Genomic DNA, 14,977 nt, shown 5'->3' with positions numbered 1-14,977 from the left:
CACTAAAACAGTAGAGTTATTAAGATGATCTAACTTTTTATGTCTCAACTTCTCCATCTTCACCAGTGACTGAACAGATGATCAATGATTCGGTCGTCTTAAACTGCTCTGTGGTGGATTATAACTTTCATAGACACACAGTGGAGTGGCTGTATGAGGGGGAAGGAGAAACATCCTCAGATTCAAAAACATCACCACCCGTCTTTCGTTCTACTGTGATCCTGACGACTTCCCTTCATCAAAAATCAAAATCTTTTAGCTCTATAAAATGTAACGTCACAAATATCTCAACTAAAGAAGTTCAGCTGTTCACCTTCAGCCACCAGTCAACAGATCAGGACACAGATCATAAGGCAGATCATAATACAGGTGAGAACATAATTAACTTATTTTTAAAAGTTAAAATCTGTGCTTCTTCTTGAACTTCTATAGATTACTGTGTTTTCAATAATGGAACATTAATTTAGGTTGTTCCTGTTGTTGTAACAGAGACTCCACACTAAAAAATAATAGATAACCGATTACATAAAATTGGCAAAAATAACAATATAATAAAGAAAATAGGCCTAAAATGATAATTACAACATATTAACCTCACCAAAATGGTTCTTTTGACTAATCATAAGCAGTTGATATCTTAGCCACTTCTGAAGGCTAAGATCAGCGACGAAGGCTGACTGAGTGGAGGTTTGAACCGACAACCCACAGCTTACACCTTCACCCCACTAATTGAATCTAATTTCAAAAGCTAAAAATCCCCAAAAGAACTTTTTTTAAGAATCAAACTTCCACATGAACGTGGATGGAAACTTTCTCTTCATCTTTCTGGTTTCCTCAGTTTGAGCACTGATTAACATAAACTCTCTTTCCAGGTTGGTCTTGGTGGCATATTGTTGTTCCTGTGGCTTCAGGAGGCGTCTTCATAATCATTCTGGTGTTCATCAAGTGGAAGAAAACTAAAGGTCAGAATATCCACAGATTAATCTTTTAATCATTCTAAGTTTGCATGATTGAGCCATTTTACTGCATCAATATTATCTTACCATAACAGAAGACAATGACGAGCATATACTTAGAACAAAGTGCTTAAAGTTAAGACAAGTTTGTTATGATCCACTGCAGAATAAACTGTTTGAGCAAATCTGAATCTGGTGATTATTAAGGAACAGAACAGATTATTTTTTATTGCACTATGAAGCTGAATTCACCTCCATCATTTTTTCAGGAAGTGAAATCAAGAAGGAAGAAAACACGGTGAGTTTGCAGCAACGCTTTTAGGTTTTGCACTACAAATCATCGTCTCTGTAGAAGATCATAGTGATAGTAAACTTGTTAAAGTTTTGGTCCAAGTTAGTAGTTGTAGGATTGACCAGTTCCAGCTGTGATGTGGACAAGTTTCATATGTTTCTCTAGCAAAGCAACAGGCTGGTTGTGTTTATTATTTCCTTGTTTGCAGCTCGTTCTTCCTGCTTGTTTATTGTTCACAACAAATTGCTGAAGATTTTATAACAAGAATAATGTTCACAATATTAGCATTAATTAATTCACATATACTGACAATGGAATGAATCAAAAACTTTTACTCACATGTTGCTTTTCCTATATTTTCAGCAGGAACCGATGTTACAGCCTGAAGAAACAGTTTTGGAGCCAGAAACCAGTGAAGCTGTGGTAAAAACAAACACAGTAAACCAGTTCAGATTGGTGTTTATTCTCATTAAACTGAGTTAAAGTAACTCTTGAATCTTATTTACAGATTAGCTTAAACTCAATAAACTGTTTGTCAGTCTACTGTTTTCTGCTTACAGGTTGAACCTGAGGGGCCGGTGTACTACGCCTCAGTCTGCTACGTCAGTAAAGCCAAGGGGAAAGCACAGGTGAGTGATTTATTTTAGTATTCGTCATTTTAAACATAAATCACAATTTTTAAAAGTGCTGCCTAATTAATTTACATTATGGCATAAAAATGTTTGGAACAACCCTTTAATGACAGATTGTTCCTAAACCAGCCACCTTACAGGTGTGTGTCATTACTGGGTATTTGCATTGGGACAGTGTACATATAATAGGTGAAGCAATGAAATGTGAGGACGCAGCTTGTTGCTTGACGTTTGCCTTGAAAATCCGGTTCATTTCATGAGGTGTGAACACACAATAAGACTCTGATGAGGATCAAACAAGTAAACTCTGGTCCGGTTCGATTAAAGTCAACTCTCGAATGCATATGTGGTTGCAGCCAGACTGGAGATCACTGCAAAAGCAGGAAGTTGACTGCAGCACAGGGCATTCTGGGTAAATACAACAAAAACAAAAGTGAGAGTCTACTGCTAGCGAAAGAAATGACTTGTGTTCTTTTACCAAAGACAAAAGAGAAATCCTTCAACCGCTAAAATCTGATGCCACTCCATTTCTGTTTCCATTACATGAAGCAGGAAGTTGAGCTGACTGCCTTCTTCAGACGTATTTGTGTTTCCCTCAGTGGTTCTTGATGCAGCGCCACCACAGGCGAGGAGGGGAACAGGTTTTTCAACTAGTTTGGATCGTTTGACACAGTGCAGTGTGAAAACATGCCACACCAACTGAAAATGTAATAAATGTTATAATTGTGGTCCCCAATCAAACTGAGTCTAGTGGACTATCAGGTGTGAAAACACCTTAATTACTCTACCTGCTGATTATTTGCTTGTTTTGAACACTTTTAAAGACAGTACAGGGACTAAGTGGATCATTTTGTTAGTAAAATCTTTGCAATATTTAGTGATCAGGAATACTGTCTAACTGCAATATTTGTTTTACGTCAGTTCTAAACACTGAAATCAAAACAGTAAGGGACAGTGGGTTCATAGTGTGAAGTATTTTAATAATCTTGCCCTGGTTGGCCCTTTGGCTAAATGTTGTGTTTTCTTGTCTGTTTTTTAGGTTCATTCATCCGTGGACAACTCTTCTCCTGAAGATCCCGGTGCTCAAGAAGCCATGTATGCCGTAGTCAAAAAAACAGAAACGGCTGATGTCACTGAGTGAAACTGTTTTAAAAAAATATTGGTTTTGGTTTTCAAAAAAAGTTTGCTTTAAGCTAATTTTAGCTAAAGAATTAAACCAGAGCTAGTATCAGCATTTTACTAGCCTGGTCATTGCTTTGCAGTACAATTCTACCTGATTCTCATCTCCCTTCACTGTTCAGTCTGGGATTTCTCCCATTGAAGTGGATTCCTCAATGGGAATCCACTGGCCTGGTACAACTTTTACCAGGCCAATCAGTGAACAGAAGGAAAAGTTAGGACCGTTGATGTCGCTTTTCTGCACTGTTTTATAATTGTTAGCAGTGGCAGGAACTTAACGAAGCCGTTCAGTCTGTGTTTTCCATGCTTCCAAATACTGAAGTGACAATAACACACATCATTAAACACAGTCTGTTTTTTCCAAATTATCCAGTTTGCTTTTCCACAAAAGCAAACATTTTTGCGTCATTATAAACATTTCATCCAATAAACGTTTTATTCTGAGTTATGTGGAGGATCACAGAGAGTTTAACCACAGAATTATTATTTATCCTAGTATCTCTGCAGATACTAAGAACCGTTTGTAGAGCCTGCGATGGACTGGCGGCCTGTCCAGGGTGACCCCGTCTCTCACCCAAAATGTTTCGTTGGAGATGGGCAGCAGCACCCCTCCTGACACCACTAGGACAAGGGTATAAGAAAATGGATGGATGGATGGATGGATGGATGGATGGATGGATGGATGGATGGATGGATGGATGGATGGATGGATGGATGGATGGACAGACAAACAAAAATCTGGATATTTTTCTATAAAAACCCTGGAGCTTTGAGCATTAAGTTTAAGTCATGGTACTTTGCAGATCTTCATTATTTCTTCCTATTTATAGATTCTCAGCCATCCAGGATGTTCCTCCCAATAATGAAATGGGATTTCCTCCCTTGGACATGTCCAAAAGTCACTAGCTCAAAATATTAATTTTGTTAATATGATGATGATGATGGTGTTTTATTTATTTGTTGTTTTTCTTTTTTGGTCTTAAATTAGAAAGATCAAAGTGAAACTAACTCGGGACTTTCAGACCTGGTTCTCAAAGTGTGATTGGTTGTTGGACTTAATGAGCCCGCCCCCACAGATTCTGATCAAAATGTCTCTCTTGCTCAGAGCTGAAACCCAGGAAGAGCTAGTTGCTGCTCTCAAGTAGAAAGAGTTAATCTAATGCTTGTAATCTTTTCCATCCTGAAATAAATGAAACATTTGTTGGATTGAGTTGGTGACCTATGTCTGTCCATCTAAAGGAACATTTTGTACTTTTTTCTCAGCAAGTGGTTTGCATGCGTGAGCTGAGCTATGAAGCATAATTGCTTAAACCACAGCTAAGCAAGACCAGTGCTGATAACGCAGCTCAAACATTCATGTAGCATAAACAGAAGAAACCACTTTTCCAACCACACACCTACATCCGCTCACACAAACTTTAATTAAATCTCCCTTAAATTCATGCACAAGGCCAGACAACTCAAAATATTTGATTAATCCAAGCAGGTTGCAAATCTGCAATTTCATTGTTTCTATAATTACCTTTTTTAACTTTAAATGGTCAAAGCATAGGAAACTATTGAGACAGCAGAGTCACCACTTCAGAAGAGGAAGTGACCGCTCTCGCAACTCGAGGCCCATCTCCTCTCAGACTCACTGTTCAGTGAACATGACAAGAGATACAGAACAATGGCTGAACAGTGGTGTATAGATAATAATAATAATGTGCAACATAACAGAAGAACAAATTATATACACTTCAATACGAGTGGGAATGTGAGACAAGCAAATATAAAGTTAATCTCACTGGTGCACTTCATGGTTTAGACTTCTTAGTAAACAAGATTTCAGATATTACAGACTTCAAAAGCAGAGAGTTAAGTGTGAAAACATTTTTCATCATTAAATAAAAGCAAACATTTATTGAAAGTCTAATACAGCAAAGGACGGAGCAAATATAAAGGAATAGACATCATAATGAGGAAGTAAGAGCTGAGTAACCACAGAAAGCATCATGTTTACAGAAAGCCACTTTTCAGATCCATCTGTAGATATCAAACAGGAAACTGTTACCTTCTGACTGACTCATAACCCTGTAAGTTCTGCACATACGATTACTTTATTCTAGCTGTTAATAAACGAATGTACAAAGTTTTTAAAACATATGGTGACGCCCACATGTCTGTGGTGGAAAGTTAGAGACGACGTGACGGGAAAAGGTTTGAGCTGAATGTGAGAGAAGATTAACCCGACTTTAAGCCCATCTGCAGGCAAACAATTAGATTTTACTCCATTTTCAATCTGGTTGGAGATTTGGTTGCTAAGCAGAGAGTCATCAGCACCCAGATCTCACAGGTAAAGATTTAGAAATAAAGGTTTTATACAAAATTAATATCTTATTAACCCTTAAATGAACAGGTGTATTTACATATGGATCACTTGTAGTTGATTTGTAACTGCTGGACAACAATGATTATATTGTATAACAACATTTTAATGGGACCATTGCTCAAATCCTGTTTTCCTCCAACTGTGGATAAGGAAGAAAAATAAAATATACTGTGAAACTTAACAGCTTTAAAATTTAAAAATTAATAGAAATTCCAAAGTTATAACTTTTATAGGACACTGAACAAATGCACAGAGTGTAAATAAGATATTTAGCATTTTATAATTGTACAGCTTTGAATTAGAAGCTGTTGAAATGTAAGGACAGCCCCACCTGGTGGTGGCGAATAATAATTACATACTATGAAATTCAAAGAAACGAATCAAGAAATTACTCGAAAATTTCAGGAATTCATGAAAAATTTCAGCGTTTTCATCCATTTTCAGGGTTTTCTTGGGCAAAATTAATGTACTCTGAGAGTAAACAAAGCTTATTTAATATTAAAATTGTTCATCATTGAATCGGGAGGTGTTAAAATTTAAGGATGACACCCCATCTGGTGGTGGAGTATAATAATTACATTGTATGAAATTAAAAAAAAATATTACATAAGCTCTAAAAAATTAAATATTGTAAATTTCAAAAATCATAGAAAGTTTTTGAAGCATTTTAAAAGATGTTCAGGTACAAATTCAAACAAAGCACCATGAGGGTAACTTACTATTTTAAAATTGTACACTTAGAAATTAAAAGCTGCTAAAATGCTTTAAGAATTACAGCCCCATCTGGTGGTCAAGAATAATAGTTACACTGTAAAAAATAAATGAGGTGCAAATTCTGATTTGTTCCAAGAAGGAAGAAGATGTTAAAACATATGTACTCAAAATTTTACAAACTGTGAGAAGAAACTTATAGAAACGACAAAGTTCTAAAAATAAATTATGATATTGGACATATATTAATAATGCACATTGAGAGTAAATAATTCATAATATTTTTAAATTCTACCTGTATAAATGTGTTTTAAGGGGAAACCGTGCAAAAAGTATCTTATTTTAATAAGTTTGTGCTCTTATGGGCATAGATCTTATTTATTGTAGACTGTTATTTAACTGGATTACTATTTTATCAAACTGGAACCATTAAACAACCTAAAGCTTAAACTACTTCTTTCCGAGCTGAATCTTATGAAAAAGCTTTCTGCAGCCATCAGCTGAATATTTGATGGCTGCAAAAGAAGAAGTCCTGATTTATGTTTGTTGATTTCCTGCTAAGCCAGTGGAGTAAAGCCAGTTTTATTCTGCAGCTTGGAAAATGTCTTCAGAGAGAATTTCTGATGAGATTCTTATGTTGCGAAGCTCATCAGACGTGAAGACAACAGAATAAAATGAAAATGATTATTTGTTATACAGAACAAAACTTTACAAAAAACAGTAATAATTCAGAAAGATGAAACTCATGGGGAAATGGCACAATGTGCCTGTTTATGTAGCATAAACCAGGCTAACGAGGCGGCGACTGAAGGCGGCAACACGGAGCAGATCTCAGGCTGAGCAGTAGGTGACACTGTGACTAATCTATGACTGACCACAATAGGAAACAGAAACAAGAACACCTCAGCACTTAAAACTAAAAATAATATTTCATTTATCCTTCCGGCTGTGAACAGGTAGAATAAAAAGTAGCTTTTCAGTTTCATAGAAATTTGAAACCTTCTGAGGGACAAAACTTAAAACAGAGAGAAAAATGTTGGTGTGTTTGTTAGTTTATGTAAAGCTTCTTAATGAACACAGACTAAAAGCAAATATTTTGTAGAATTTACTTTATCTCATATTTCAATGACGTTAAAGACTTTTTTGTCTTGCAGATTTTTGTAACCACACTAATAACATTTTATTTCCTGTTTTATTTGTAGACAGGGGAAAACCTGCAGCTGCTGCTGGTACTGAGATTCGAAACTAACACTTTGTTAACCACCTCTGCATCTAGCAGTTGACTAAACGCCTCTAATGCAGCTGGACATTAAACTCATCAAAATAAAACAAAAAGACAAAAAGCAACAAAACATACCCTAAAAACTACTAGATAAATAATTACAGTGAAAATGTCAGACTTTGTTTCAAAACATGAAATAAATGTTCATTAACGCGTCAGAGGCGAGTGTGAAGCACAAAGTGTGAACTGTGAGGAAGTGACGCCTCACCAACACGGCATGTTTCCGTCTTCCTGATGAAGCCATTTTAACATCTGACCACGACTAGAGCAGAAAACAATGATTCGATTCGGGTCGATTATTGGACCTTTATTGATGATTCTGTTTCATTTTCCAGGTATGAATCATTTTAATTGGCTACAGTATTCCTGTCTGATGTGTTTTGACTCTTGGAAGTTTTTATTCTGGATATTTTTCAGCACCAGAGGGGCGACCTTCATCCTTCTTCACCGTCCAAGCAGGTGACAAAATAACTTTGCCTTGTGAAAATCTGAGAAAAGATCAGAAAACCTGTGACAGGACGACGTGGACGTACAGAAACTTTATGCAGGAAGGAACCATTTTCGAAAATGGGCAGATAAACAAAGATGCAACAACTAAATCCGGCAGACTGAGTTTATCAGCGAACTGCTCTCTGGTTATAAAGACGATCACACTTCAGGATGCTGGGCTTTACAGCTGCAAACAAAACAGGCCAGCAAGTCACGATTCACAAGACTCTCTGGTTGATGTGTCTGTCATTAGAGGTGAGTGTTTTCATGTAAAATATGCTGGTAACATCAACATAGATAGCAATAATAACAAGGACATATTCTCTTTTTTCCTCTCTATTGTGACTCTTTTTCAGTGAGTGAAAAGGAGTTTAATGGTGACTTTAGCTTGCACTGCTCTTTACAGGAACATAACTACTGCACTCACACAGTGGAGTGGGTGTATGACCAGAAAATGCCCTCCGGTGTGGAGGTGTTATCATATTCCTGCTGGGCCACTGTGACATTTACAGCATCTTTCTTCAATCAGAAGTCAAACCTTTATGAGTTACTGAAATGCAAAGTAACAACTAAAACCACAGGAGAGGCTCAGCTGTTCCGCTTCAGGCCTCAGTCCGATGAGGAGGAAGATGGAGAAAAAGATGCAACAACAACAAACACACCAACTTTACTGACCACAAGAAAACCAACAGTCGCTATAGCAACAACATCCGTCAGCAGGAAATGGACGAGTCTCAGTGGCAATGCAACAGACAACAGGAAGTATTCAAAGCAACAAGGTGACAGTTGATACATCGTCTTTAAATGTATGTATTCATTCTGTTCTGATGGGATCTTTTTCATTATTTCAGATTTCATCTATTTTTTAAGATGCATCATTGTGAGTGTGGGTTTGGCAGCTCTCCTAATATTGGTTGTTGCAGTCAACATGTGGGCTAAAACTAAAGGTAAGAAAATTAACGTGTTACGTTTTTATACTTCCAGCCATCCAATGTCTTTTTTATTTTAATAAAATCCATCTGTTATGAGTCTACAGTCATTAAAAATACAACAATGTCGTAAACGTGTCCTGCATATTGCAAAAGCAAAATTTTGTTCTAAAATAATGTATTTCATGGCTGTAGCTGGTGTGGCGGTAGATCAGATCAGACCCCTGATATACAACTGAGTTTGGTTATTTCTGATAACATATGATATATGCCTCTAAGTTTGATTTTTATGCTGGAAACTGAACATTATTCTCTTTTCTGATTATATTTCAGAATTCAGAACACAGCTGGAAGAAGTGAATTATGCAATTAATAGTAATTTATTTATAGAAGATGCTGCCTAGTTTGTGTTGAAATAGTAATAAAGTCGGAGGTGCACCTAGGTAACATTAACATAAATCATGCTGTTATGTTTCAAAGGAACCAACCAAAGAAGATGAAGACAAAGTGACGTATGAAAACAATAAAGAGGCCAAACTCAACCTCATCACAACTCCCCGTAGGATTCGGACCGACTGCTGAAGCTCCTCTGACCGTGAAGGAAGCCAGCAGTGAAAAACACTGAATTCAGACGAGCGCTTCCACCGCCGGTTGGATTCTCACTGGGAATGTGGAGTTAAACCCAAACGCCTAATGCTGCATCTTAATATAATTGTGCAACAACAACTATGGGGCCCTACTATGTCTCATGATTGTTGACCCCAAATCAATAAACGGCACTGTGATGCCAGGAGCTCCACCTCAACCAATTCAATACAAAACACTTTATTAATCCCAAAGGGAAATTAAGTGTTGGTGTTACTCATTAATTTAAAATTTTCAAGGAGTTTTGAAGATGGTGACGGCAGGAAAGATCTCCTACCTTCATCTATGAGCCTCTAACTGAACCGAGCCCAGGAATGGTCTGGTACGGATCGGATGTATGGCTGCAGCCGACCCAGCAACAATGAAATACTGAATCGCACCGATCTGAACACTCTGGTTGTCCCCACTCAGCTCCTTCAGACTAGCGGCAGCAGCATTTAGCAAACACTTGGTGGAACTGTGCATGTGAGGAGCTCATCATACAGACTACTTATCCATCCTGTCGGATGTGAAAAGGCATTAAAGAAAGACACTGCAGTGACAACATGCTGAAGAGTGTTGGAAAGAGTTGGAACTTCTTAAAGACACAGAGGCCCAATTTCAAAGTGTCAAATTGGGAAGTCAAATTTATTTTCAGTTATGTTTGATGATGTATATAGCATTTTTATAAAAGCTGAAGGTAACGTAGTTATTGATTGTGCAATAAATGGCACCATGTGCCTGGAAAATAAATAATGCTGCCCCTTTTATCTTTACTACTATCTGCCAAGTAAATGATCAGTGGTTTCCAGAAGCAACCCTGTGCATGCTGTCTGGAAAACAGGCATATTTAACAGTGTGGTCTGGACACACTGAAAGTGTGAAATGACAGCTGATTGTTTCCACCACAGTGGAGGATGATAGAGCTTAAATTAAAACTGAAGAATCCACCAGATCTGATGTTTACTTCTGTTCCCATCGTTTCAGAAACGGAGATGCTGACAGAAACTCACACACAGCTCGCCACAAATAAACAGGAAGGTTATATTCTATGACATCAAACTGCCTAACAACACTATTTATTAAAACACCCACATGTCAAATACCTGATATGATGTTTTTGTTCAAAGAAGCCAATGACCCAAGAATGAACTGTCCTCAGTTTTACCTTATCAAAAAATGATTTATGTATCTATGTTGCTGTGTTGTACCTTAATGTCAGTAATAATTATAGAAAAGATTGTTTTTCTACGTTTGTCTTTGTGACAAGAATAAAATCTTGTTTTTGTGAAAAGATCACAATGATCAAGGAGTCGACATCCCACAGTGTGATATTGTTGTTTAAGCAACAAAATAAACAATTCATTCAATTTTACTAAAAAAAAATGAATATGAACAAAATTAAAGAAAGCAGTATTGTTGAAAAAGGAATATTTCTTTCCTGAATCAGCAGAGGGCGCTGTAGCACTTCAGAGTGGACATATCTGATCTCTTTTTATATAACTCTAAATACACCAAGAATACTTCAGATAAACTTTCAGAGTTATAATGTTTTGTGATCTGCAGAAACCTTACAGAGGTAGAAAACAAACAAAACGTACGTAATTTCAACATTTTCAACAAAAACAATGCATCTAAAGGAAATACTTCAGCTGTAGTATCATAAATCATTAACCTACTTCTTAAATAATTAATATTAAGTAAAGGATTGTTGTTAAATATAAATCTAAATATTCTTGATTAAATTTACTAATTTAAGAAAACCTATCAATGGAAGGAAGATGTTGGGAACAACTGCAGCAAAAAACATCCCAGTAGGTGTGTGTGTGTGTGTGTGTGTGTGTGTGTGTGTGTGTGTGTGTGTGTGTGTATTTATGTTGACTGCATTAAAATGTAATCCACATGTTTTGTATTGCATATGGACCTATCCTATTGATTTATATTTTATATTTTTTGGTACATTTTTATTGTTTTTTACTTTTTAACTTTTGATCATTTTCATATCCTTTGACATCGAGTTGCTGTAACATTAATTGCTCATTCAGGACTTGAATATAGATGAATCTGAATCGTATCCTGTTCCAGGAAGTATAACAGGTTACATTTAAAACAATGTATAAAGAAACAACCAATTTCTAGTCAAAGATTTGGCTGCTTTGTGAAACTAACACATCAGCCACCACACATATAAAAGCCATAAAGTCCTGGAGTTGTTAATATATTAAATTAAATGCAAAAACACAGAAAAACTAGAAAACAAAAAAAGTTGTTGCAGTCGCTAAGATTTACAGGGGTGAATGGGAGGGACGGGATTAAGAAAAAAACTAATTTGTGAGACAGAGTGAAGTCATGATGAGGGGGAAACGCCTCCCAAACCACAGACCCTCATATTTCACCTCTTACCTCTTTAGACTCTCAGTCGTTTCTGATTGTCTGCAAGAGACACAGAGAGGAGCAATGATCACTGCTAGAGAGACACGAACATCTTTATTTGTGACGCTGATGCTTTACTTAACAGGTAAGAAATTTAAAAATCAAAATAACAGAAATGATGTAAATCTACCTCAAACTAAATATGTTTTGTTAATTAGTACAGTTATTTTTTAGATCCTCACAGTAACAGGAAGCAGCAGAGTGATTTTTTTTCTTCCTCTCAGCTACAGCAGCTGGACAGGATCAGTTCCTGACAGTCAGAGTTGGTGATGAAGTGACTTTGCCTTGTAGAAATGTGATCTGCACCAGAAATCAATGTGGCGGCATCACCTGGATGTTCAGTGATAAAAGATCATCAACACTGTTTGAAAATGGGCAGATAACTGAAGCTGCAGCAGCAAAATCAGACAGACTGAAGGTTACATCAGGCTGTTCTCTGGTTATGAAGAACGTCTCAGTGGAGGATGTCGGTCTTTACACCTACAGACAGTTTGTAAACGGACAGCAAGAGTCAGATGACGCCAATATTTATCTGTCCGTTATTCACAGTAAGTATTTACATCATTTTTACTACAACAGTCTAAAACATTAGCACAAAAATGATAAAAGTTTTTTTTTTTCTTTTCCTACTTTTGTCTCTGACGTCCGTCTTCATCAGTGGTTCAACAGAAGCAGAAAGATAAACTCATCCTAACCTGCTCTGTGATGGATTATATCGACTGCAGACACACAGTGGAGTGGCTGAATGACGGTGGAGAGGAAATGATGTCAGACATGGAGGAACCAGATCAGTCCTGCTCTGATACTGTGACGATTCACAGGAACTGGAAGCCAAAGAAATCTGAAAACTTAAAGTGTAAAGTTACACATAAATACACTCACAACGTGCAGCTGGTCACCTACAGGATTCAGATGTCTGAGCAAACAGGTGAGAACTCAATCTGAAAACATTAATTTAAGGATCTGGATTGAAGGAAACATTTCTGTGTTATAGTTCATCTAACACTGAAAGATAAGAAATGTATTTACTTTTTCTTCAGATAAAGAGTCAGCAGCTAAAATGACCACAACACAAACCCCAATAACAGCCACAACAGAAGAATCAAACAAATGGACGTTTAGAGCAATTAATTCATCTACAAATGTCAATTTGTCAAAAACCTCAGTTAGAAACTGAATCGTTTGAAGCCCAGAGCCTGAATGGTTTATCCTTTATGTTGATCGATTATTATAACTATAATAATTCTTCCATCAGGATGGGTTTGGTCGTTCGTTATCCGTCCTGTGTGTTTGGCAGTGATGATAGTAACTGTTCTGGTGATCATCAGATGGACGAAAACTAAAGGTGAAAACTTATTTTCTTAATTGCAAATTCGTCTTGATGGTGAAAATATTTGATTGAAAAGAAAAAAAACTAAATGAATAATCATGTCAAGAGTTATTTAATATATTCCTGAACATGATGCTTGTTAGAAAACAGAGAAATGAAGTTTTCACAGCGTAAAAACTGAACCTAAATGTTCTGCTTCTTTTCAGGAAAAGAAGAAGAAAGTGAAATGAGTGAATGATTAAATCCTTAAATCGTTATTTTTCATCCATTTCTGGGTCGATGTGGTGAAAAAAAGGAAAATGTGTCACAGAGGCCGATTTCTTTTTGTCATTTTTCAAGATGAGAAAGACAAGAGAACATACATTCAAGTAACGCTGATTATTATTCATCTTTAGGACAAAAATAACACAATGACTCTTTTAAATGTAGTCTCATCTACATTCAGAATAAGGTTTAAAAAATACGGCTGTGACAGACGAGGCTCCGTCCACAGTGAGCAGGATGAAAAGAAACCAAATAATCTACAAAGTTTACAGTTAGAGAAGAGCGATACATTTCACAATTAAATTATGTTAAAGCTTTTAACAGTCAAGTAAGAAAATAACCCAGATACAAGTAGGAGGAAGGTGAAACCAGACATTTTAACTTTAGGACTGAGAAAAACAATCCTTCACCGCGACAGCTGATCACTGAACAAGAAGTTTGGTACAGCTGTGAGAAAAACAAGTAACTGAGGGAAATGTGCCAATTAAGTTTATGTGAGACAGGATTTGTTAAAATGTTGGTTAATTTTAATCATATTTGTCTGTATTTTTGCTGTATTGTTTGAGATTCCTGGCTTGACACAAATCATGTGAATACTTCTTCTGTTGCCATCGATCCAGTCGGGCTCTACTGTGACCTTAGTGAATAGGTGACATTTGATGTTGTTTAATAAGTGAAATAAATGATGTTATACTTTAAAAATAAGCTTTAATCCAGATAAACCTAAATAGAAACGGATTGTTTTCCAGAGGATCAGTTTGAACCATGGCTGCTCACTGGAGCCCTCTAGTGGAGAAAAGCATACAGACTCATTGTGATGCACTGTTTTATTAAATATAACTTTTTTTGTAAAATATTCTTAAATAAAATTGAAGATTTATTAACCATATCTGTAGATGTTTTATTGAGGAGCACATCTTTAAACTCTTATGGTTTCACACTTTGAGAAGAAAATGGCTGCTGAGTTTCCATAACGTCAGACATGTTGAAGTTTAAATCCTAAAAAAAGAATCAACCAGAGCAAACCAGGTGCTGCTAATGATGCAACACTGAGATCAGCTCTGAAACTAACACCTCATCAACAACATCCTGAACCTCATGATGTTTAATGTCAAATTTATCTTGATGTGAGTGACAGAAAAAATGTTGCAACAGTTTTTATTCATAGCTTCGGCTGCTTGGTGAAACTAACACCTCACTGACCACTGATATAAAGTCATCAAGTTGTTTTTTAGATATATTGGTTTGTATGCAAAAAACACAAAGCTGGAAAACAAAACATGCAAATATAATCCAAGTCATGACTGCAGTCATTAGTTTTTTAGTTTTTTTTTTGCAGAGATTAAAAAAAAAAAAAGAACAAACTTCAGACGTGGGACAGAGTGAAGTCATGATGAAGAGGAAACGCCTCCCAAACCACAGACCCTCATATTTCACCTCTTACCTCTTTAGACTCTCAGTCGTTTCTGATTGTCTGCAAGAGAC

At 36.5% G+C, this 14,977-nt stretch overlaps 4 protein-coding genes across 4 annotated transcripts in view; all 4 read left to right on the top strand.

Moving 5' to 3' along the window:
• LOC103146741 (uncharacterized) overlaps positions 1-14,977 on the top strand; it is a 27,327-nt gene that overhangs the window by 4,215 nt on the left and 8,135 nt on the right. The window lies entirely within an intron of this gene.
• LOC103146743 (uncharacterized) lies at positions 65-3,684 on the top strand. The gene is made up of 6 exons (XM_007564766.2): positions 65-369; positions 873-962; positions 1,226-1,254; positions 1,612-1,671; positions 1,809-1,877; positions 2,920-3,684. Exons 1-6 carry the CDS (start codon positions 78-80, stop codon positions 3,019-3,021), a joined length of 642 nt encoding a protein of 213 aa, XP_007564828.1. The 5' UTR covers positions 65-77; the 3' UTR covers positions 3,022-3,684.
• LOC107837688 (uncharacterized) lies at positions 7,684-10,612 on the top strand. The gene is made up of 6 exons (XM_016677845.1): positions 7,684-7,758; positions 7,841-8,167; positions 8,269-8,691; positions 8,764-8,859; positions 9,175-9,197; positions 9,322-10,612. The coding sequence occupies exons 1-6, from the start codon at positions 7,701-7,703 to the stop codon at positions 9,421-9,423; spliced, it is 1,029 nt and encodes a 342-aa protein (XP_016533331.1). The 5' UTR covers positions 7,684-7,700; the 3' UTR covers positions 9,424-10,612.
• On the top strand, positions 11,833-12,869 carry LOC107837689 (uncharacterized). Its single transcript, XM_016677847.1, has 3 exons — positions 11,833-11,983; positions 12,123-12,446; positions 12,557-12,869. The coding sequence occupies exons 1-3, from the start codon at positions 11,923-11,925 to the stop codon at positions 12,841-12,843; spliced, it is 672 nt and encodes a 223-aa protein (XP_016533333.1). The 5' UTR covers positions 11,833-11,922; the 3' UTR covers positions 12,844-12,869.

Source organism: Poecilia formosa, unplaced genomic scaffold (genome assembly GCF_000485575.1).
Source record: "Poecilia formosa unplaced genomic scaffold, Poecilia_formosa-5.1.2 Scaffold168, whole genome shotgun sequence".
Lineage (NCBI taxonomy): Eukaryota > Metazoa > Chordata > Actinopteri > Cyprinodontiformes > Poeciliidae > Poecilia > Poecilia formosa.
This window is presented reverse-complemented; position numbering and strand designations above follow the sequence as displayed.

What these genes read in the sequence shown, in the direction of transcription:
- LOC103146743 (XM_007564766.2), top strand. Translation starts at nt 78, where the DNA reads ATGATCAATGATTCGGTCGTCTTAAACTGCTCTGTGGTGGATTATAAC. An exon ending in TAAGGCAGATCATAATACAG is followed by an intron (nt 370 to 872) that starts GTGAGAACATAA and finishes CTCTCTTTCCAG; the next exon opens with GTTGGTCTTGGTGGCATATT. An exon ending in AAGCCAAGGGGAAAGCACAG is followed by an intron (nt 1,878 to 2,919) that starts GTGAGTGATTTA and finishes TCTGTTTTTTAG; the next exon opens with GTTCATTCATCCGTGGACAA.
- LOC107837688 (XM_016677845.1), top strand. Translation starts at nt 7,701, where the DNA reads ATGATTCGATTCGGGTCGATTATTGGACCTTTATTGATGATTCTGTTT. An exon ending in TGATGTGTCTGTCATTAGAG is followed by an intron (nt 8,168 to 8,268) that starts GTGAGTGTTTTC and finishes ACTCTTTTTCAG; the next exon opens with TGAGTGAAAAGGAGTTTAAT. An exon ending in GAAGTATTCAAAGCAACAAG is followed by an intron (nt 8,692 to 8,763) that starts GTGACAGTTGAT and finishes TCATTATTTCAG; the next exon opens with ATTTCATCTATTTTTTAAGA.
- LOC107837689 (XM_016677847.1), top strand. Translation starts at nt 11,923, where the DNA reads ATGATCACTGCTAGAGAGACACGAACATCTTTATTTGTGACGCTGATG. An exon ending in GCTGATGCTTTACTTAACAG is followed by an intron (nt 11,984 to 12,122) that starts GTAAGAAATTTA and finishes TCTTCCTCTCAG; the next exon opens with CTACAGCAGCTGGACAGGAT. An exon ending in TTATCTGTCCGTTATTCACA is followed by an intron (nt 12,447 to 12,556) that starts GTAAGTATTTAC and finishes CGTCTTCATCAG; the next exon opens with TGGTTCAACAGAAGCAGAAA.